This window comes from Sminthopsis crassicaudata, chromosome 4, assembly GCF_048593235.1.
Source record: "Sminthopsis crassicaudata isolate SCR6 chromosome 4, ASM4859323v1, whole genome shotgun sequence".
Classification (NCBI taxonomy): domain Eukaryota; kingdom Metazoa; phylum Chordata; class Mammalia; order Dasyuromorphia; family Dasyuridae; genus Sminthopsis; species Sminthopsis crassicaudata.
The window spans coordinates 323782022-323806169 of record NC_133620.1 but is presented as its reverse complement, the minus strand read 5'-3'; the positions used below and the strand labels follow the sequence as shown (position 1 = coordinate 323806169).

General features: G+C 36.8%; 1 protein-coding gene across 1 annotated transcript in view; it reads left to right on the top strand.

Moving 5' to 3' along the window:
- CACNG4 (calcium voltage-gated channel auxiliary subunit gamma 4) overlaps nt 1-24148 on the top strand; it is a 110521-nt gene that overhangs the window by 69077 nt on the left and 17296 nt on the right. The window contains exon 2 of the mRNA XM_074260568.1: nt 13238-13321. Coding sequence (XP_074116669.1) covers nt 13238-13321 — 84 coding nt within the window. The remainder of the gene's footprint in view (nt 1-13237; nt 13322-24148) is intronic.

Sequence of the window (24148 nt, the reverse complement as noted above, 5' to 3'; positions counted from 1 at the left end):
TTACACCTTAATCATAAGCATCTGGTTAAAACTTTTACAACCAATTATCACCTCTTAATAACTTGATAATCCCACTCAATCTCCTTTCCTTAGTTTCAATAAAATCTTCACAGTCACCCCCACCACCCCTTCAGTCTTTCACCAATTTCCTGTTTCAATAATTTCTTTCACCCCTCTCCAACTGTTCCATTTACTTTTATTTATTTATCCTTCCTAGTCTGGGAATTACCTTTGTCTGGTTTTTCTTGGTTCTACCTCTTCAGGTTGTACTCCCTAATTCCCCTTAATCCTTTTATATTCTTCTTAATTATCCCTGCTCCTGCTGCTCTGTTAAGAGGAAAGCAGAATCTGGATCAGTATCTGAGTGTAAGGTAATTCTCCTTCAAACTTCTATATCTCCCCAAAGTTTCCTCCTCAAATTCAGTGTCTGACAACTCACTGATCCAAATCCCGCTAAGTCTCCCATATTATTTCTTCCTCATTCAGCTCACATCCATCTCTCTCTTGTTCTTTCTTCCACAGAAACCAGAAGTAGAAATATAGAATATGTAGGGAACTAGCAATATGAATATGTAAGACCAAGAAGCATTGTCCAATGGGCAAATTGGTCAAAGAATAGAAGCAAACATTTCTCAAAATAATTGCAAACTATTTAACAAACATAATAAGAGAAGTACAAATTATATCAACTCTAAAGCTTCATGTCATATCTCATAAAATGTTAAAGATGAATACACTCGACAGTGGAGGAGCTGTGGAAAAAGACACATTAATACACTGTTATTAGACTATTCATTGGTTCAGCCCTTGTTAAAAGCAGTTTGGAATCATTCTTAGAAAGTGACTCAAATGATTTTGCCTTTTGACCCAGAGATTTAATTGCTAGGCATGTAATCCAATGAGTTCAAAAACAGAAAGAAAAGTCCTTTATATGTTGACACGTTCATTTACAACAAATTTTCATAGCAGCAAGGAATTGGAAACTAAATACTTGTTCTTCAACTGAAAGATGGCTGAGCTAAATGAGTGTAAAGAAATATCCCTGTCATAAGGTGAATATGAAAAAATCAAGAAGCATGGGAAAACATATGAAATGGATGCAAAATAAAATAATCAGATGAGGAAAACGTTATACATGACTGCAGTGGTGTCAATGCAAGGAATAATGACATAAAACAAAACAAAAAGATTTGAATAACTATGGCCACTGGTCAAACATAAAACATAAAATTTGCCAAGGGAAATAATGAAAAATAAAGCTAGAAAACTGAGTGGGAGCCAGAATGGAGGTAATTTTCTTGTTTTGTCTTTGTATCCCCAGTATGTAGTAGATGCTGTATAGTAAAATAAGCTTGGATTCAGAAAGACCTAAATTCTAATCCTGCCCTAGCATCATCCTGTAATCTGTATAACCTTCTCCCAAGTAGTTAACTTCTTAGCGTCCCTAGGATGCTCTAAAACTGGAAGTTTCAAAGAAAGTGTCAATCTGCATTGGAGGAAGGGACCCTTCTCAGTGATGAAATCCTATCTCATTTAAAAGCAGCAACAATCTGTGAGAAGAGCACCAATCCTGGAGTCAGAAGAACCTGAGTTCAAATGCAGCCTCATATACTTACTTTAAGATTTAGTGAATACTATTGGACTCCAATGGAACTGACATAATAGTAATTCACTTATTGCTAGTAAATATTTAACAACCAGCTTGATGGGAGAGGGGAGGCAAGACACATTTTTAAGTTTAATCCGTATTATTAACATTTTCTATCTGCTTCCTTAAGTCTAGACAATCAAGAAAACAATGGCTCAAACACTGATTTTTATATCCTCTCTTCTACCAGTAGATTCCTTGAGGACAAGAATTATTTTTCATTTTTTTAAGTTCCAACTTAACACTTTGTACATAGTAGCTGATTAATAAATTCTTGTTGAATTGACTAGATTGAATTACATCAGAATTTAACTTGAATATATAGTAAAGCTTTATAGTTTGTTTGTTCAGTTGGCCATGTCCTTTCTCTAATTCAGAACCATTATGTCACTTAGAATAATCAAATCCTACATTATCCTAGTCCAACTCCTCATTCTACACATAAAGAAAATTAGACCCAGACAGGAGAAGTCACTCGTTCAAGGGAGGCTGGTTTTCAATCAATAAGCATTTACCATGTACTAGGCACTGTATTTGATCCTAGAGATACAAAGACAGAAATGAAATAGTATCTGCTCTCACTGCTTCTAATCTAGCAAGAGAGGATAACGTGCACATGTAGGTTGATATAAACCAAAATAGATATACTTTGTGTGTGTGTGTGTGTATATATATATATATATTTATTTGTGTGTATATTTGTAAGCATATACATACACAAAATAGATCCAGAAAAAATACAGGATAATTTTGCAAGAAAGGCACTATCAGCTACTGGTGGGCTCAGGTATGGCATCATGCAGAAAATGATATGTGAGAAAAACCTCAAGAAATTTAATGAGTTTGAAAGGTGGAGGTGAAGAGGGCATACATTGCAGGTCTACAAAACAGCCAGTGCTGTCCCAGTAGAGATGGAAGATAGAGTATTAAATATGAAGAGTAATTAGAAAACCAGTTTATCTCTGTCTATTTGTCATAGTTGAGGGAAGGGGAATAATAGGTAATAAAACTGGAAAGTAGGATGGAGTCAATTTGGGAAGAATTTTAAATGTCAGATTGAGTCATTAATATATGACTTTAGAGAAAATGAAAAGAAGTACAATCTATTGGATAGAATTAAACTCAAAGCAAGAAACATCTGGATTCAGGTATTGCCTCTGATGCATACTGGCTGGGTGACCTTATGCAAATCATTTATCTTTCAGTTTTCTAGAGAACTTTTAAAAGTTATAAACTGCAAAGAAGATGCTGACCTGCATTAGTAGAGTTCTTTATTAAAATGACATCACACAATCCTATCCTTAGAGGTAACAAGTAGCCATGGAAGTTTACATATTTGGAAGTAAAATGCTCAGATCTTCACTTGAGGAAAATAGGGACAGAGAAGAACTTGGAGTGAGAAAAGAGCCCAGGCAAGTTCACGAGTGGTTGTTACAATAGTTTGGATGAAAGGGTAAGGGTCTGAACTAGAATGGCATATCCTTTAGAATGCCAAAAGTCCTCTATTATTCACTAAAACTAAAACTCACTAAAATAATTACTATTGCCTGTAAGTTGGGTGATCCCCAAGATGGACACTATTTAATGATCTCATAATAAATAATACATATTTCATTTATTAAATAACAATAAATGAAATTAATTTTTAAAACTTAGAGAGAACATGAGAAAAGCTGAAAACTCTGGACCATTTCCCAATCTTCATATTTAAGTTATTGAACAACAGGATCTTAGAATGTTATAATTAAAGGGACTTTGAAGATTATTTAGTCCAAAACCTTCATTTTACAACGGAGAGAAATATAGAAAGCCCAGGGTGAAGAAAGATTTTTCAGAGGGGTTTAAGAAAACATAGCTCATCAGAAAAGAGGATCCTTGAAGTGCTTTTGTAAAAATGCACTGAAGGGAACAGAAGGCCAAGAAGAATCACAGAGGAGCAGAACACCTTTGAAGGCTAGAAGTTAAATTTATTATATAATTGAAAAGAAAAGTGAGCTGTACACAATAGAAAGCTACAGTTCCATGTGCAGTTCTTTTTCTGTTCCACTGTGTAGAAAATTCTCATCTCATTCACTGTTTGTTAAATTTAGAATGAAAATTGTTTTTTTAAAGAGCTCATAATTTTACTTTTTGATAGAAGAGTAATCTGTTTCTATAGGCCAGTGAAATTTTCAACTTATTTATAGGATTAACAATAGCTAGTATTTTCGGGTTTGCAAGCACTTTACAAATACTTCATGAGGTGTGTACCATGATTATCCTCATTCTAAAGATGACAAAACTGAAGCAGATAGAGGTAAATTACTTCCCAGAAGCATACAACTATAAATATCTGAAGGTTGGATTTGAATTCAGATCTTCCTGATCCAGACCCAAGAACTCCAATTACTCTCCCACCTGGCTGCCTTGGATAATAATGGTGCTATCATTACCAAGACTTACTTGTAAAAAAAAAAAAGATGTGATAATCTTAGAAGTGCACATTTCCTTTCTCAAAACCACATTTTGATTTTTGCACTCTGTGCAAGAGTTCTGTTACCAAGTCCCTGGGAGTTGTTTATACTGAACCAGGAGATAGAAACAGATGTTTTGATTTGGAAACTCACTGTTTCTTGGCCTTTCTGATAACAGTTTTTGAACTGGATAGAATTAAATATCTTGGTGGTGAATTTACTCATAAGATTCCTGTTTCTGATACTTACTGATTGCCTGGACTATTTAGCTCAGACGCTTTAGATTATGATTATTGTTGTAATTATTATTATTAGAATGTATATAGTGCTTTAAAATCTCAAAATATTCTACATATATTATCTCCTTTGTACCAATTGTTGGAAATATTATTGTTCCCATTTGACAGATGACTCTACTAAAACTCATCCATCACACAGCTAGTGTTGGAAGTAGGATTTGAACTTGGGTCTTTTAGATTCTGAAGTCAAATATTTTCTATTCCCTTCATCATTTTGCTTCTGAGAAGTAGTATTGTATCCTTGAAGCCAGGAAAACATTGGCTAAAGACCTATCTCTATACACACTAAGAAAAATGCCTAATGTCTCAGCTGTCTAGGCAATTTTCCAAGATTAGACACTGAAGAGAAGGTGTCAAATTGTACTTGTAAGGAGTCTAGCTACCCATGAGTTTCCTTTCACAAAGAGCAAGTAGAAAAGGGAAAAAGAAGGGGCAAGAGGTATGAAGGAGGGACATATGAAGGAGGGACACAAGGCAGGGTTTGGTAGGAGATAGACATGAGTAGTGGAGTGTTCCTGTCCAACCAGAACTCCTGGCCCTTTCTCCTCTGGCCAGCCAGGGTCTCCAATCAACAGAAGAAGAACATACAGAAATACTATTACCTACATTTCCCAATATATCCTTCCCTTCTCCCTCTTAACCAAAAGCAATTCCTTTTAACTAAGAATAAAAAAGAGGACAGAAAATAGAGTTCAGCAAAACTAACCAATATCAACAAAGTCGTGTATTATATTCAGTATTTAGTACTCACGGTCCCCATAGTACTCAACTATGAAAGAAAGATAGGAAGGTCTAGTCTTTTATTTCTTCTTCAAGTTCAAGTTTATTCATGATAATTTCACAGTATTCAGATTGATTATTTTGTTATTCTTTCAATTTACAATGCTGTAGTCATGTTTCTTGTTTTCTTGGTTTTCTTTAATTTACTTAGAATCAGTTCATACATGGCTTCCCATGCTTCTATGTATTCATCATTTCTTACAGAACGGTGATAATCCATTATGTTCATGTTCTACAACCTTTTTAACCATTCCCCAATTACTTGGCATCTACTTGCTTTCCAGTTCTTCTTTGCTATCACAAAATGTGCTGCTTTTATCACTGTTCTCCTAGAGTAAATGCCTAGCAATAGAATCTCTGGGACATACATATGTAGACATTTTAGTCATTTTCTTGCATAATTTCAAATTGCTTTCCAGAATAGTTGGATCAATTCACAGCCCTGCCAATGGCATGCTAATGTGCCTATCTTCCCACCATCCCTCCAACATTGAATATTTTTCATCTTTGCCAGTTTGTTGAGTGTTGAGAGTGTTGAGGTAAAAATTCAGAAGTGTTCTGATTCATACTTCTCTTATTAATAGCAATTTGGAGAAACTTTCATAGTTTTGCTAATGGTTTGCACTTCTTTTGAGGACTGTTGTTTGTCCATATCTATATATCTATTGGGGAATGGTTTTTGTACTTATATAATTTTATTAGTTCCTTACATATCTTGTGAAAATTTTTTTTAGTTTTTAAATACTATTTTATTTTCCCCCAGTTACATATCAAGAAAAATTTTAGCATTTATTTTTACAAAATATTAAGTTCCAAGTTTTCCTTCTCCTTACCTCCCCTTCTCTTTTCTGAAGATGGTAAGCAGTTTGATAGAGTTTATACATGTGTTATCATGTAAAATATATTTCCATGAGTCACAGTTGTGAAAGAAAAAACAGATCAAAAGGGAAAAAAACCATGAGAAAGTATAAAAGAAGTTTAAAAAATGCTTCAATCTGCACTCAAGAGTCCATTAGTTCTTTATCTGGATATGGATAGAATTTTCCTTCATGAGTCCTTTTTGTCTGTCTTGGGTCATTGTGTCTGAGAAGAGCTGAGTCATTCATAGTTGATCATCACACAACGTTGCTGGTACTGGGGTAGGATGTTTTCTTGGTTTTTCTCATTCCACTTTGTATCATTTTGTATTTTTGTACATTTTGTACTTTCCAGGTTTTCTGAAATCTATATTCAATTAATTGTTTATATTTATTATTCATACTTTGAGACAATACTGATGAGAGTAAGGTTCAAGTGATTGTCATCACTGACCCTCCAATCTTTCCCTCCACTGAAATAGATTTTCTGCTCCTCTTCATGTGAAATAATTTACATTATTCTATGTCTTCCTTCCTTCTGTACCCAATGTACTCCTCTTTCTTATCCCTTAATTTTTTTGTCCTTCCCTCAAATTCACCTTATACCTCTCTGTCTACTTTTAGTGATGTGATTTTTAAGAATTATAAGTATCATCTTCTTGTGTAGGGATATAAACAGTTTAGCTCTATTAAATCTTTTATATTTTCTTTCTATTTTTACTTGTTTACGCTTCTCTTTTGGTCTTGATACTCTACAGGTGAAGTTTTTGGTTTAGTTCTGGTCATCTCCTTTTGAAATTCTTCTATTTCATTAAATAACCATTTCTTCCTTGATGAATAATGCTCATTTTTGCTGGCTAAGTGATTCTTGGTTATAACTTGGTCCTAGTTCCTTTACCTTATTTTATCATGTTTCATTACCACTAATCTTTTAATGTTTCAACTTCCAAGTATAATCCAGATTGTGATTCTCCAATATTGAATTGTTTCATTCTGGCCACTTGCAGTGAACTGATAGTTCTGAAATTTGACTATAATGTTCCTTGGAGTTTTAAAGTTGGATTCTCTTTCTTGAGGTGATTGAAGGATTCTTTTCATGTCTGTTTTGTCCTCTGATTTCATGACACCAGTGCTGAGTTGGGGTCCTATGTTTGCCTAGAAGTGAACATGAGAGAATTATAGCGACTCAGTATTTACTCTGCCATCTTGATCATGAATATCAGATCCCTATTAGAATTTTTTTATGTGAAGTTCCTTCCCCAATTGACCACTTCTCTTTTTTCCTACTTGCATTTATTTTATTTCATTGCACAGAATCTTTTCCATTTTGTTTAACTGAAGGCATTTATTTTATCTTTTGTGATCACTCCTGAGTTCCATCTTAAAGAGACTAGTCAATTTTTCACTAAAAAAATTCTATTTCACATAAAGAATAATCCCAAGTCTCACTAGCTATCTGCTAAATCATGTCACAAAGTATTCAGTGTCCACTCTGTGCCCAGTTATGATCTAGATGAATAGAAGAATATATGCCCCTGTTTTTCATGATGCTTACAGTCTATTTGGGCCTATTCTCTATAAGAGAAAATAAGGCCCTATGTTAGTTAATGAAGATACAGAGACAAAAATAAAAGTCCCCATCCTGAAGATTACCTTTTATTAGGAGGAATAATAGACACCAATAGCTAACATTTTATAGCACTTTTGTTGTTAAGTCATTTCAGTCATGTCCAACTCTTTGTGACTCCATTTGGGCAAAGATACTGAAATAGTTTGTCATTTTTTTCTCCATTATATAACACTTACACTGTGTAAGCATTTAATAAATATTATTAAACAATGACCCTTAGAAGGAAACTGCTAATATCCCCATTTTGCAGTTGAGAAAATTGAGGCAAAGGTGAAGTGATTTGCCCATGGTCATAGAGCTAATAAGTGCCTAAGGCTAGATTTGAACACAGGTCTTATAGACTGCAGGCCCAGTGCTCCACCCACTGTATTACCTAAGTACATATGCACATACATATACATGTGTGTATGTATAAATACACCTATATACATATATGTTATGTATATATATATATATATATAAATTCAAAATGTTTAATAAGATGAGGATAATGATGATGATGATAGTATTTATATTGTGCTTTAAGATTTGCAATACACTTTACAGGTCAAGACTATCTAGTGTGATCTAGTTGCCTGATGAATTCACTGGGATAAGGAACTCTCAGTTAGGGCATTACTTTTATCCATGCATATCTGAAAGTGCCCCCCTCCCCGTTTTAAAGTCCTAGAGGGTTTCCAGGAAGATTGAAGTTCACATGACTTGTCTGGTGTTAAACAGCTAGCAGGGGTCAGAGATATTCCCTCCTTCAAGGCAAGCTCATAACTAGCCACCTTGCTATATTTGGGGTGAGGAGAGTACCAGCAGCTGCTGGGGAGGTCATGAATGGCTTAATGTAGGTGAAATTAAAGCTGAATTTGAAAGAAGCTAGAGATTCCCAAAGGCAGAGGTAAAGAGATTACATTCAAGGAATGGGGGTCAAATAGCCCACACGAAGGCATGAAAAGGAAAAATGGAATAATGAACACCAAGGATAATTCTCAGGATTAGGAAGCAAGAACACTTGTGTTGTGGTCTTTTCCAACTGCGGAATTCTTTTTCTCCATTGAAGCTGACAACGTCCCTGCCTGACAGTGAGCCCTGAAACTCTCTGAGTCCAGTGGCTTTTGGCCACATAGGAAATATGGATGGTTTCAAACAATTCAACTCTCTGCTTATCAAATGACGCTGAGCGTCACTTAGAATCTGTGAAAGCCTATGGGGCCTGAACAAAAGGGAATAAGACTGGTGAGGTCAGCTGAAACCTGATAATTGGGAAATCAGGGCGGAAAGAGAGATGTGCTCATTAGCTGCCTCTCCCAATTATGGTAAACTCTAAGTGCCTCTTGGAGCTGTGCAGAGAGAGATTAGATTGCTTTAAAGATCTCACCTAGCCCACACTGGGGTCAGTACTGTGGCTAGATGGATTACAAGCTAGTTAAGGTCAATATGGACTGTCTTACAGAAGCTATTGAAGATGAGTTGTCCTTTGTGGTCAATAAACCTAAGCAAGTATCACGTTTGGCAAAAGGAGGATAAAATGCCGTTGTGGCCGTTCATTGTCTGACCCATGTTGCATCTTGCTGGGAAAGTGAGGGTCAAGGTTCTCAGTGAGCTGATTAAATTTTTACAAAGATCTATTTGTAAATGTAAAATGCTGCTGCAAATGCAAAACATCCTCACTCATCCTGGCTTATGTTCATTATCATGATAGAACTCTAGGCTACAGATTGAGGCAACTAAGGGAATGGGGGTTGAGAACAGTGCAAAATATGTTTTCTGGTATTTATTCAACATAATTCAGCAAGCATGTATTAAGCCCCTGAGCTATATATGTTACATACTGAGCTAGTGCTGGAGATAGCATTGCAGAAACAAAAAGAAAACCAAGTAGTCCCTGTCTTCTAGAAGCATACATATCCTATATTATGTACTATATACTATAATAAAATAATAATTTATTATCAATACATTATATCTGCATAAGATTGTGTAGTTCACAAACTACTTTCACATCTGCCATCTCATTTATTTTTTGTGCTCCCTCCTTTCAAGTAGATAGGATATTACCATTTTAAAAGAAGAAAGGAACTCAAAGAGTGATATGCTTGAGGTCAGAACCTAAACCCAAAGACTTTTACATGATTTTCCCTAATTTACATTATAATAAGTTGTAATAGTCTGCTTTATCTCCACAAGCATTTATTAAGTTCTTCCTTTGTTCTAAGCTACAAGAGGTGCTAAGAACACAAAGACAAAATATAAATTGTCACTGCCTTCAGCTTTAATCTCAATCACAGTATGTTCACATATAAGCATAATTTATGGTGCTGTTGAGCAAGGAAGTTGGAGGGAGCATTGCTGACGTGAGGGCTTAGAAAGCCCCTTCTGGGGCTGCTTATCCACCTTGGTGTCCACCCAACTTACCTGTGGCTCCAAGAAACTGTAGCATGGACAGTGTCATAAATTCTTCCGTATTCCATAGATGTTACAGATACACTATTCTTTATTCTTCTAATTTGTTTAGATATCACCTTTTATGACCAAATCATGTATTTATTTTGACCTTTTCTTGATATACAGTTTAAGATATTGGTCTGTACCAATTTTTGACATAGTGTTTTCCAGTTTACCCAGTAGTTTTTGTCAGATAGTGAGTTATCTTAAAGGCTGGGATCTTCGGGTTTATCAAGCACAAGGTTATTATGATTATGTGCCTAATTTATTCCAGGGATCTAATACAGTTATTAATCTGTTATTAAACTTTAAAATATAATCTGAGATCTGGTACTGTTAGACCACTTTCCTTTGCATTTTTCTTATTAATTCCCTCGATAGAGTTGATTTCTTGTTCTCCCAGATGAATATGGTTATCTTTTCTAGCTCTATGAAATGCTTTTTTGTTAACTTGATTGACATGGAACCGGAGAAGTAAATTAGTTTAGGCAAAATTATCATTATTTTATTGGCTCCATCTACCCATGAACAATTGATGTTTTTTCCAATTGTTTAGCTCTAAACAGAAATATTTAGAACAGTCCTTTTTTTGTAGTGGCAAAGATCTGGAAGCTGAGGGGGCACCCATCAATTAAGGAATAGCTGAATAAAATGACAGCCTATGAACATAATAGAAATATGATTATGCTGTAATGATGAAAGGGACAGTTTCAAAGGAACCAGAGAAGAATTATATAAACTAATGCAGCATGAAGTGAGGAGGACCAGAACTATTTAATGATATACCACTACAAAGACAATTTTTTTTAAACCTAAGAACTCTGACCAACCATAATTCCAGAGGACCAGTTCAACCCCCCTCCTAAGAGGGAGGTGTTGGTCTCAGACTACAAAATGGCATATATTTTTAGGCTCAGTCAAATGTGGAAATTTTTTTGCTCAACTATGAATATTTGTTATGAAGGTTTCACCACTCCCAAATTCCCCCTCCCCAGGTGTGAAGGAAGAGTAAATAGATTGCTATCAATAGAAAGAAATAATATTTAATTTTTAAAATTTAACCCACTTTATTATCTTTAAGAGAAAAGGGGGGGAATTGGGTCTTTGCTTCATCTCATTCAATTAAAGTTGAATTCAGTTGAAGTTTTTCAAAGTTTAACAACAGTAATTCTCTCTCTCTGTCTTTCTCTCTCTCTTTCTCTCTTTCTCCTTTTCCCTCTCCCTCTCTCACCCTCTCTCTCTCTTTTAATTTTTGCCTCTGAAACTCTAGTTAGATCGCAGTGGCAAAATCTAAATTGAATTTATAAAAATTTAATATTTTATATCTCTTGCTCCTTTAGGTTTGTCCCTTCTCTTCCAGTCTCCCTACATTCATTTCAAATAAGCAAAATTGGCACAGATTTAATAGCTCTCTGGTTTAATTATTTCAAACATATAACAAGAAAATCCCAATTGCTGTCATACAGCAACACTGTGTGATGATCAACTATCATAGACTTAGCACTTCACGGCATTGCGATGATCCAAAACAATTCCAAGGGTCTCATGATGTAAAATGTTGATGACATCCAGAGAAAGAACTATGGAGTCTGAATGCAGATAGAAGTATACTATTTTCACAGATTTTTTTTTCTTTCTCATAGTTTTCTCCTTTTGTTCTGAGCCTTCTTTTACAACATGACTAATATGGAAATATCTTTAACATAATTGCACATGTGAAACCTATATCAGATTGCTTGCTGTCTTGGGAAGAGTAAAGGAAAAGGAGAGAAGGAGCAAAATTTAGAGCCCAAAATCCTACAAAGATAAATGTTGAAAACTATCTTAACATGTAATTGGAAAAAATACTATTAATCACAAAAAAGAAAGAGGTAACATTTACAGATATCAGATGCTCAGTCTGCCACTAAGAGAGGCTTCTCCTCTCTTTCACTCCATTTTCTATTGGGATGAGTAAAAGTCTTAACTATGAGAGGAATGGACTTCTCCAAAAAGAGTTCTGGAGAAACACTAAACTAATCTTATCAACAAATACCTGTGGCTTCATGTTCTGATAGATGCCAAAAGTCACAGAACCCATTCCACTTATTATAATAACATTTATATGGCATTTTAATGTTTGAAAAACACAAATTTTATAATATATATTTAGCACTATCTCAGGTGCTTAGGGCGTCTCTTGAGCCAATCAGGAATAGTAGGCAGCCAGCCTAGGTTGGAAAAATTGAATGTAAGGATTCCCAGCAGGACTCTGTCCTGGACCCATTGAATCTCACATTGCTGTCTTCAAGACCAAAATTTCATCTTTCCAGGGAAAAGAAGGGACCCCTGTCTTTCTCTCCCAAATCAGTGAGAAACAAAAGATGCTCAAGACAAATAACCATCACCTCTCTAGTTCCCAGGTCTCGATCTTTGTCAAGCCTGGGGAGAAGCTCCACATATGTAGAGTCTGCTCTGATTTACTTAGGAGCTTGTTTTCTATTTGGTGGGTTTATCCAGGACTTTCAATCTCTTTTACTCTTCAGGGTCTCTCTGTTTTTTTTCCAGGAGAGGAGGATAATGGGATAAGAGACAAGACTTCAAACCTCTTTATTCAGGCTTAAAATGATGTATGTTCAACAACACCACCCTTCTCTTGCTGTTGAGGACGCAGTTGAGGGGCACAATATGGTCTCAGATACATACTAATTGTGTGATCCTGAGGAAATCACTTATTAAATTAACTTATTTGCTTGCATCTTACTACATTTGTTTGCATCAGTTCCTTGTCTTTAAAATACTCTAGAGAAGGAAATGGCAAACCACTCCTTTATCTTTTCTTGGAAAACCCTAAAAGGAGTCATGAATAGTCTGAGATGAATGAGGTATTGGATTGATTAGTCATGCATCACCAGTACCGCCACGTCCCTTCTCACCATCCCCTATTTATAAGGAGGATCCAGAGTCAACACTACATCTCTAATTAATAACCTCTTGGGATCTGGTCCAGAGGAGTAGATGCTAGGTATTTTTATGGCTGGCAAAAGGCATATGTGATTTTTCTGGAGCAGGTTTTACTTAAAACACACAACAAATTACTGAGACATTCATTTACTCTGCAGCATATTAAAATGACCTCTTTCTGTTCTTTTTAGGGATCTATAAAGGTCATTGTTTCCGGATCAACCACTTTCCAGAAGACAATGATTATGACCATGACAGCTCAGAATATCTTCTGCGTAAGTACAAAACTCCATTTCTGTTGAGGGGGAAGGATGTGGGAAGAGGCAGTTTGGAGGAAAGATATACCAACTTTTCAGTTCAATCCAATTAAAAAAAAAACAAAACATTTATAAAGTCCCTGCTATATGCTAGACATAGGGCCAAGCACTTGAGATAAAAAGACAAAACTCCTAACATCTACGAGGGAAAGGGGTGGAGATACATTTCCAATATGTACAAAGTAATATGATTTCATTAAGGTGCCAATTTTAGAGTGCAAGTAACTAATGGCATAGGAAAGATCTCACGTAGTAATTTGAGATGTGCTTTTAAAAAGCCAGGGATCCTAACTCTTCTTCCAGGATGTAGGAAAGGACATTGCTGGCTTGAATGGATTTGAAGAGTGGATTTGACTCCCACTTTCTCCACTTAGCAGCCATGCAACCATGGACAAGTTGATTAATCTCCTTGTTTCCATTTTCTTATCTGTGAAATGAGAGATCAGATTAACATCCATTTAGAATGAGCCAGAAGCAAATTTAATTCTATCTAGTCCAAACCTTTCATTTTACTCTTGAGAAAACTGAGGTCTAGAGGAATGGACTTGCTCACACTAGCAGTAAGGAACAGAGACATGATTAGAACTCAAGAATCTGAGCTCCAAATCAATGGTCTCTAAGGTTCCTTCCAGTCCCTAAATCATGATTTTTCATGTGATAAATCCAAGTTCCAGTATGGTCATATCTTAAAGTCTATCTCTTTTACACCCCTCATTATTTTTCTGTTTTGGAAAAGGATAGTTTATAAAAATTTATTTGTACTGACAGTGAGATGTTAAGGAGCCAAGGGTTACTGAAGGCAAGTGACTGGGTCATTATATGACTCCCTAATTAGAAAAGTCAGTCTTGCACATGCCAGGGCCTACAACCAGTCAATCAAACAAACATTTATTAAGTATCTGCTATCTACCAGGTACTTGCCACCCATTGCATGTAGAGTCAGAAGACCTGAGTTCAAACAAAGCCTCAGACACCAGCTGCATAGTCACTTAATTTCTGTTTGTCTAAATTCACTGGAGAAGGAAATGGCAAAACACCCCAGTATTTTTGCCAAGAAAACCCCATGGACAGTAGGGCCATAAATAATCGGATATGACTGAACAATTGGACAATAACTACAAACCTGCCCTCAAAGAGCTTATAATTGGAATAGGGAGTGAGATGTAATGAGGATTTTAAAAATGACTCCTAGGTTGTGAGCCTGAGGACCTGGCAGGATGGCGCTGCCCTCTGGAATAAGGTAGGAAGCAGGGAAGATTTGGAGAGAAAGATAATGAGTTAATTTTGGACATGTTTAATTTAAGATGTCTACAAGACAATCACTTTGAGGTATCTGAAGGGCAGTTGGAGATACATGTTTGGAGAACAGCAAAGAGTTGGGGCAGAATTGGTAGATTTGAAAATTCTCAACATAAAAATGGTAATTAAATCCATGAGCCGATGAGATCACTAAATGAAATCATACAGAGGGAGAATAGAAGAGGTCACCTCTCTTCTCTTCAAGTTCAAGTCAGAACTGTGAGGGACACCCACAAAGAATGAGGACCAGAAAGAAGGAATAACTAGTTCTATTCCAGTCTCTATACAGTGTTATATAAGTATATAAAAAGTTAGTTAGGGATCTTCATTGACGGAGGAAATTCCCACATAAGGAAATTCCCTCTACCAATTGAGAACAGTACTTTCTCAGTTACTTCTTCCCTCTTCTGCAAAGGAGAATTGCCTAAAAAAGGAAGAAGAGACAAATAATGACTTATACAGTCATACAACTAGTACATGTCAGAAGAACCAAACTCATGTCTTTACTAGCTCTGAAATCAGCTCTATCCACTCTGCCATGCAACTTCTCATAAACATATATATATATATATATATATATATATATATATATATATATATATATATATATATATATATACATATATATATATACATATATATATATATATACACATAATTAAAGTTTTATATGTGTAAAAATAGTGGATGGAGAGGGAAATCCTGAAAGCTGGGATGATGGAGAAAAGTATTATGTAGGTGTGGCAATATTAGGTAGCAGAAGTGAGGAATCACCTATGCAAAGGCTTGGAAATGAGAAATGGAATGTCTTGAGTGAGGAAGCATAAGAATGTCTGTTTGACTAGGGCAGTCAAGTGGCTTAGTGGATAGAGCATTGGGTCTGGAATCAGGAACACCTGAGTTCGAGTCAGACCTCAGACATTTACTTACCTCTGTTGCCTTAATCTACTAGAGAAAGAAATAACAAACCACTCTAACCAAGAAAACCCTATGGACAGTATGGCCCAAGGAGTCATGAAGAGTTGGACACAACTGAATAACTGAACAATAAATTGACTGGACCAAAGAGAGCAAACAATTTGGAACAGTGGGTTGGAACCAGGTTGGAAAGACTTCTAAGTGTCAAGCAAAGGAGTTTGCATTTGTTCTTAAAGACAACAGGGAGGCAAATAAGTTTCCTGAGAAAGACAGCAAAATGGTTAAACATGAGCTTTTAGGTTCATTTTGACAACTATGTAGAGGATAGATTGAGGTAAGAGACTAGCCTTTCCTGTGTTAGGTATTTCCAAGTTATCTTATATATCTTGTTTATAAACAGTTGAGAGAATGTAGTCTTTTCCCATTAAATTGTCAGCTCTTTGAGAGCAGGGATTGTTTTTTACATTTCTTTGTAAATGGTAATTAAATCCATGAGCAGATTAGTATTTATTAAGAATTTTCTTTGGGTGAGAGACTGTGGTAAGTGCTGAGGATAACCCGCAGTCCCTAGTCCCAGCAGTTCTTCTGCTGAGGATAGAAGAAGAGGTAAAAGACAGTTCCTGTCCTTAAGAGCTGACAGAGAATGAGATGAAAGAAGATTGGGAACATAGAAAAGAGCTTTGAATGCCAAGCAAAGAATTTTGCATTTGATTTTGAAGGCAACAAGAAACGACTGGATTTTTTCTGAGTAGGGCGTAGGGTGGGATCTGTGATTTAAATAAATGATTAGTGGCTGGGTGGGAATGGAGAGAGACTTGAGGCAAACAGACCCCCCAATATTACAATAAGCATGTGAGGCAATGTCAGAGGAGAGAGGACATATTTAATAAGAGATATTGCAAAGGTTACAATCCTTGGCAAAGCTTGAATAGGAGGGGAGTTGAAAGGATGGTTTTGCCCTCTATTAGTGATAGGGAAGATAGGAGGTGGGGAGGGTTTAGGGGACAAGATAATGAGTTCAGTTTTGGACACGAGGAGTTTAAGAACATCCAGTACGAGATAACTGAAAAATAGTTGATGATGTGAGATTGGAGGTCAACAGAGACACCGGGGCAGGACTGGTAGATTTGAAAATTGTCAACTATAGATAGTAATTAAATCTGTGGGACTTTTACCAAATGAAGTAATATTGGGAAAACAGAAGAAGAGGATCCAGGACAGAACCTGTGGGACATTTACATTTAGGAGTGATCTGGAACGGAATACAGCAAAGGAGACTGAGAAAAAGTAGTCAGATAAGTAGAAGAACCAGAAAAAGAAAATGTCCCAGAAACCTAGAAAGAAGAGAGAGCATCCGGAAGTAGTGACCAAAGGCTTCAGAGAAATCTAGTAGAATGAGGATTGAGAAAAGGCCATTGGATTTAACAAATAAGAGATTATTGACTTAACACTTTCTAGCTGTGTGACCCTGGGCAAGTCACTTAACTCCAATTGCCTCAGCAAAAAAATAAAAATAAATAAATAAGAGATCATTGATAACTTTAGAAAGAACAGTTTGAATCCCTAGCACTTAGTATAATGACTGGCACATAATAGGCATTTTATAAATGTTTATTGACAAATGAACAACCCCACCTTAGTTTTACCCTTGGAATGTGATGAGGAAGTCTACTCTGTATTCTTTTAGCATTGATAGTACCAGGCCCTTGACAGTTTACTATATTTTTAAAGCATCAACTGAGTGAATAGGCTACTTCTATCCAACTACCTGTGTTCCTGAGTCCTTGCCCATCTATGTGGTTGCTTTGAGAGGTTAGTACCCTTTTTTCCAAAGTATTGTTGTTTGTCCTTCATTCTCAAAGAGGACCATGACCTCAAGGAATTGATGCTATGACATTCAAGGGAATTAAATTTAAGTTGAGGGAGGGCTGTGCAAAGTTACCTACTTCACTTTCCCCTCCAGAGCCATCTGGAGTCCAGTGGCCAGATCGAAATCAGGATGATTGAGATGAACCAGGATGCAATGGAAGATTTTGGCCTTTTTAAGCTAAGATCTTTAATAGGTCTCAGTTTGACTGATAGCAATAGAGACAAAGAATCTCCTCTTTTACCTAGTCAAAAAAAAAAAAAAAAAAAAAGGAAAGAAGGAAGGAAAGAGGGAGGGAAAGAAGGAAGGAAAAGGAAGGAAGGAAGGAAGGAAGGAAGGAAGGAAGGAAGGAAGGAAGGAAGGAAGGAAGGAAGGAAGGAAGGAAGGAAGGAAGGAAGGAAGGAAGGAAGGAAGGGAGGGAGGAAGGGAGGGAGGGAGGAAGAGGAAGAAAGAAGGAGGGAGGTGAAGGAAAGGAAGAAGAAGGAAGGGAGGGAGAGAAGCAGGAAAACATGGGCTATCTAATCTCCTGTTTTCTGTAACCTATGATGCATTCTGATCCAACCCATAGACACTATCCTATTACCTGCCTTATCTTTTGTCATTAGAATAGAATTTTAGAAGGTCAAGGGAGGAGGGGAGCACACCAGCACAAAAAGCATGGTAACATCTAAAAGTTATTTTGCTGTCTTCACAACAGAATGTCCAGACACATGCAGTCTCTCTCAGCAGCACACCTTAGGGTAGAGTAGATTCAGCCTCATTTATGGAGAATCAATACCAGGCCCCTTTGAGCAAAAGTAATTGAGCAAAAAAAAACGAAACAAAACAAAACAAAAACAAAAACAAAAAACAAAAACCTCTGCACCTGCTTAGGGGTAATTTTTCCAAAAAGGGAAAAAAAATGGATTTTTGCAATGAATCATCCTGCGACATAGAATGTTAGTATAGTTCCCATGGAGCCCTGGAACAGGGCAGCTCCAACCAGACAACCAATCTCAATGTGAACAATCAGGTCAGCCTTGCAGCTTCTGGCTCAGTCTCCCTCCTCTTTTCTCCCCTCTCAGTCTCACCAATAAACATTTATGGAGGGTCTGAAAGACCAGGAAAAGATGAGTCATGTTCCTTCTGTCCTCAGGCCTCAAATAGCTTATCTTAGGTTCCTAGGGATTCCAAATCATTCTATCAGTCACCCTTCTTCTGGGCCCATCCTATCCATCCTCCACGCTCAGCCACTACCTTCACCCACTTACTGGATACTCTTATCCAGCACTGTAGTGGTAGGAGGTTCGGAACACTCATCCTAAGCTTGACCTCTTGAATTGGCTTTGATGATATTCTAGCCAATATTTCAAACAATGTATTTCCCTTCCTCTCTGGGAATATTTTAAAACAAAATTCCCATTTTTTAAACTGAATCAAATCTTCCTTTGCTTCCTTTTCCTTCCCTTTTATTTCTAGAATTGCCCCCCTTTACTCTGTTTTTCTTTCCTCTGAGTTAACATTTTAAAAGAAGCCCTACCTTTGCAGCTCCAAACTTCTTTTCCTTTTTCTTTTTTTTCTTTTTTTTTTTTAATAACGAAACTAAATTTGATCTCCCCTTACCTCTGATTTGAGAATCACCCCTTTGCTCAAGTTACATCCCCATTTTGTATCAGATTATACTTATCCTATAGTACAAAAGAGAACAGTTGCAGCTCTGAGAGCTAAGTTCTTCAGGAAGAAGACTGAAAGTTGTTGGGTACTCAGTTCCCAGAGAGTTCCAGCATCATGGAGGAGGGAAATGGAGAAATGAAAAGAGGGAGGACTTACAGAAGTGATTTCTCTCCTGTCCTCAGTAAAATATAGTGACAGCAACCTAGCAATCCCTGCTCATTTGAGAAGCAAATAGTCTCCTTAAATAGTCTCTTTGGGGAAAATGAATCTCACAATCAAAGGAACTTGAGGGCAAGATGGGAGAAAGGGAGAAGGATCAGAGAATTGGATTTGTCCTAATACCTCAGCTCTTTCTGTGGCTGATGTTGGTAAGTAAGAGCTTATTTCCCAATGAGGACCCATTTTTTCCATCCCTCAGAAGTAGAAATAGGAAAGTTTGCTTGGCGTGTAATCAAGGTTTGTATACCGAGTAACACACTTCAGTCTGTAATTCAGAAAGACAAGAATTCCCACTCTGGGTGACACCCACTGAAGATGGACAGCCTACTTTTTTTTGGTTCCTTTGTCTTTTCTCTTTTTATTAGCCATCTTAGAATCCTAGAGTCATCAGATTTGAGGGATGAGTGATTATCTGGGCCAACCTCTTCATTTGACAGCAATCTTTTGATTCTTCTACTGTAAAATGAAGGGATTGGGCCAAACAATCTCTCAGTTTCCATCTAATAGTCCTGGCTGTTCAGGGTTATGGAAACAAGACTGGAGGGGTGATTGGTCTGATATATTTGTGGTGACTAAAAGGAGTTAGGGCAGGAGAGTGTATACCTGGCAGGTTTCCCAGTACTTCAATCCAGGTCATTTGGAATTCATCTTCTTGTATATCCTGTTTCCTCACATTCAGGAAAAGTTATAATTTACTTAACTGATTGTCTAGGAATAAAATATTCTTGAAGTGGTGTTCCATATATGCCCATGTATGTCTGAATGTCATTGTATATTGTGCACTGTCCAAGGATATATTTACATATATATGTATATATATATATATATATATATATATATATATATATATATATATATATATATATATATATATATATATATATCATATGCATGATAATGTTCATTAGGAATCCAGGAAACTACCTCACTTTCTATAACATTAGGTTCAGCAGTAAGTGAACAAGCAATTATTAAACACCTGCTATGTGCCAGACATTGTATTAAGCAGTGGAAAATCATTTTGCAAAACAGTCATTAAAATATTATGACAAAACCCTGTCTAACATCAGGCAAATCTTTCAAAATGTTTCCCTGACAACTGCCCATGTACAACAGTAATGTTCCTACGGACACTATGGTCTTTCACCTGAAGCCCTGTTTTCACAAAAAAATACTAACAGGTGAAACACGACTACATTTTTGCCAGCCAGCTATAAATGACTCAGTGACCAAATCCCCTTCATCTACCTTTATTTTCTACTTAAAAGATAACAAGATACTGCTGGATTTTTATTGTAATTTTCTATCTCATAGTGCATATAAGAAAATCCTCTAAGTTTCTCCAATTGCTCATGAGGTGGGAGTGACTGTTCCTTATAAAGAGAGGATTTTTTTTTTTGGGGGGGGGGAAGCATTCCTTTCCAAAACTGGCTTCGTTCTCCTATTAGCTAGCCTTCTATCAATACCATCAGAATCCAGGGCTTTCTTCCAACTTCCAGATATTGCACAGGCTTCAGCTCTGTCTGGTGGTGCTCACCCAACTTTAATATGTCCAAATCTATCCAATTTAATGAATTGTTTTGATATGATTATTTTGATGTTCCACTTTTAGTACAGCCAAAACCTTAGAGCAAAGCCAATAATGATTGCTGGTGTTTATATAGTGCTTTAAAACTTATAAAGCACTTCCCTCACAGCCACTCTGTAAGGAAGATAGACTGTGTAAAAATGATTGTCTTTTTTCTTTATGTGGAGGAGACTGATCTGACTTCTCTTGAATAAATGTTAAAAGTGGTAAGGAACAAGAAAAAAAAAAGTGAGGTGTTAGCATTTTACTCCTTTTAGACTTTGAATGGTTCTATTCACAGTTTGTAAAAGGAGTAAAACCTTGAGTGGCTCAGACCCTAAGTGATATAGTTGCAAATTTTAAAGGGTTCATTCCTTTCACTCTTTTATGGGTCAGTGTAAAGGAAATGTGAAGAAGTGTTCACACATATTTGCTCCTTTAAGAGGTGTGAAGTTCCTGTCAACTTGGCATTAAGGTCCAGCCTTGCCCCTCGTGGCTTTTAAAAGCACAAACAAGCTATGAGAACAGAGTATTATTCCCTGACAGTGAAGAAGGGAGCTACCCAGCTTTTGAAAGGGAATTTTGTTTTTTCCCTTTGTATCTTTTGGGGGAAAGACAGAGGGAAGCAGATTCCTTTACTTCCTCTACTTAAATGGTTCTTAGAGCAAAGTAGCTCATGGAACAGTCTCAGAGAATCCAGATGAATTCTAGAGAGATGCAAGCCCAAAGCCCAGAGAAGTTACATCCTGAGGGAACAACATGAAAAAACCACTAAAAAAAATTCATAGGGATCTACAGTGGATAATTTTGGCCACTTGTATTCCCTTAAGGTGCTCGTTTCTAATGTGTGTGTGTGTGTGTGTGTGTGTGTGTGTGTGTGTGTGTGTGTGTGTGTGTGTGTTGCTATGTATTTGTGGGGGAATATACTCCAAGTGCCTGGTAATAATATTTTGTTGCAATTATTCTTTACTGTTTCAGTAAATGCCTTTTTTAATTGTACCAACTGGATGAATTAATGGTAGAATACACCAGTGGGGACTACTTGTTTAAAGTACATATCCGCTGAGTAACTCAGATCTGGGTTAGTTTTTCAACACAAGCTGTGAGTGTGAATTAGGTTGTACTACATTTGAATGAAAACACAAACTTAGAGAAATGAAGCAATTTACAATGTCACATTGCTAATAAAGTGTCCTAGAAAGGTTTTGAATTAAGATCTCTTGGTGCCATATCAAGCTCTTTTAACCACTCCACTTCCATTGCCTCTCCTAATATTCCAAATAACAGAAAAAAATCCCCCAAGTGATAAGCTGACTGATTGTGGTCCTTTGAGATCAGAAGATACTATCCAAGCAATTAAATGAATCTTCAGAAAGATTCTTCTCTCACCTGGTAAATGGTTCTGTAACAGTAGAGCAGAGAGAGAGAAAAATAATTAGAAGGACCTGTTTCTGACAATTCCTAGACTGAGGACTAAGAAGAGAGATAGCTCAATCTTCCCCCCCCCCTTTCTTTCCCTCTCTTCCCTCTGGAGCAACCAGGGTTTTAAAATTTTTTTCCACTCACGAATTCTTTTCACCTGAGAAATTTTTATGTGACCCCAGATATGTAGGTATATAAAATAAGTCTACAAATCAATAATTTACTGATAATAAATATAATTTGTGACCCCCACATTCAATTTCACAACCTCATATAGGGTCATTATCCATAGTTTAAGAAGCTTTGAACTAATCTATCTGCTTTCTTCTGAAGCTAGGAAAACTTGTTTTTTTTTTTCCTAAATGCATACTTTTTTAATTCATTAAATGTTATATAACTGGTGATCAACAGAAAACCAAAATTTCTTGTATTTTTACTAAATGCTCATACATAGAAATAGTTTTGTAGGGGGTTGGAAGGAAGGGACGGGACAGGAAGAGGGAAAAGAGAAGAATGGGAAGAGAAAGAGGGAGAGAAACGAGGGGAGTAGAAGTTGGAGTGGGAGGAGAGGGGAGAAGGGAAATGAGAGAAGAAAAGAGGAAAAGCTAAGAGAAAAAGGAAGATAGGAGAGAGAGGAGGGAAGGAAGAAGAAGAGGGAGAAGGGAATTAAAAGTGGGAGGAAAGAGGAAGGGAGAAGGAGAAAGGGAGGAAGGTAGAAAGAAGAAGGGAGAGGGAAAACAAAGATGAAGAGAGAGAAAGAATCTCCATTTTAGAGATGAAGCAATGTCAAGTGGGGAAACAAATTAGGGTATCACAAGCCTGGTGAAAAGTACCCTAACTATCCAAACCCAAGATATTTCCAGAAACCTTCCTTTTCTTTATTCAATCAAAGGAAATCATTCCAGAAGCAGCCTGCAACTTGGAAATGAAGGCACTTTGGGTCCGACAGTTTGCTCCTTTCACAGGCTTCTTTAATTAGTGAATGCGGCCTCAGTTAAACTGAGACCCTAGCTTAAAAAAGTCTCCTATTTCATTCAGGGTCATCTCCAATCCTCTTGAATTATATCTGGTCACTGGACCCAGATGGCTCAGGAGGGGAAAGTGAGGCAGGTGATCTTGCTTAGCCTTCCCTCCCTTAAATCCAATTCACTTGCATGTCATGGATCCCTCTCTGATATCATTGTCCTCTTCAAGAAGGAAGGACAAATAGCAGCAATCAAAAGAAAGCTATGTCCCAGAAGAGTCAGATAATGCTGGGGAAGCTCTTGCCCAAAGGAGGAAAAGTGAAGTTTCCCCAGAAATACACTTAGGCAGCACCTAAATCTTCAGGCCAATTCCAATAGACTTGTGATTAGAGAGCCATCTACATCCAGAGAGAGGACTAGGAAGACTGAATGTGGATCACAGAATAGTGTTTTCACTTTTGTTGTCGTTTTTTTTCCTTCCTCATGTTTTCCCTTTCTGATCTTATTTTTCTTGTGTAGTATGATAAATGTGGGATTCTGTTGACAAGAATTGAACATTTTTAACCTATATTGGATTAGTTGCTGTCCAGGGTAGGGAGGAGGAAGGGAGGAAGGAAAAGAGAAAAATTGGGGGCACAACGTTTTGCAGTGGTGAATGTTTAAAGCTATCTTTGCATGTATTTAAAATAAAAGGCCATTATTATTAAGAAGAGAGAGAGAGAATTAGATTAAATCATTTTCTACCCAGAAAAGTGTAGGTTGATCTATCTATCCCCTGAACAATTCCTTCCTCTCACTCCAAAGCAAGTTATTAGTCCTAGTGGCTTCTTTTTGGTTGGTTGGTTGGCTTCCCCAAACTCTGCTTTTCAAAAACA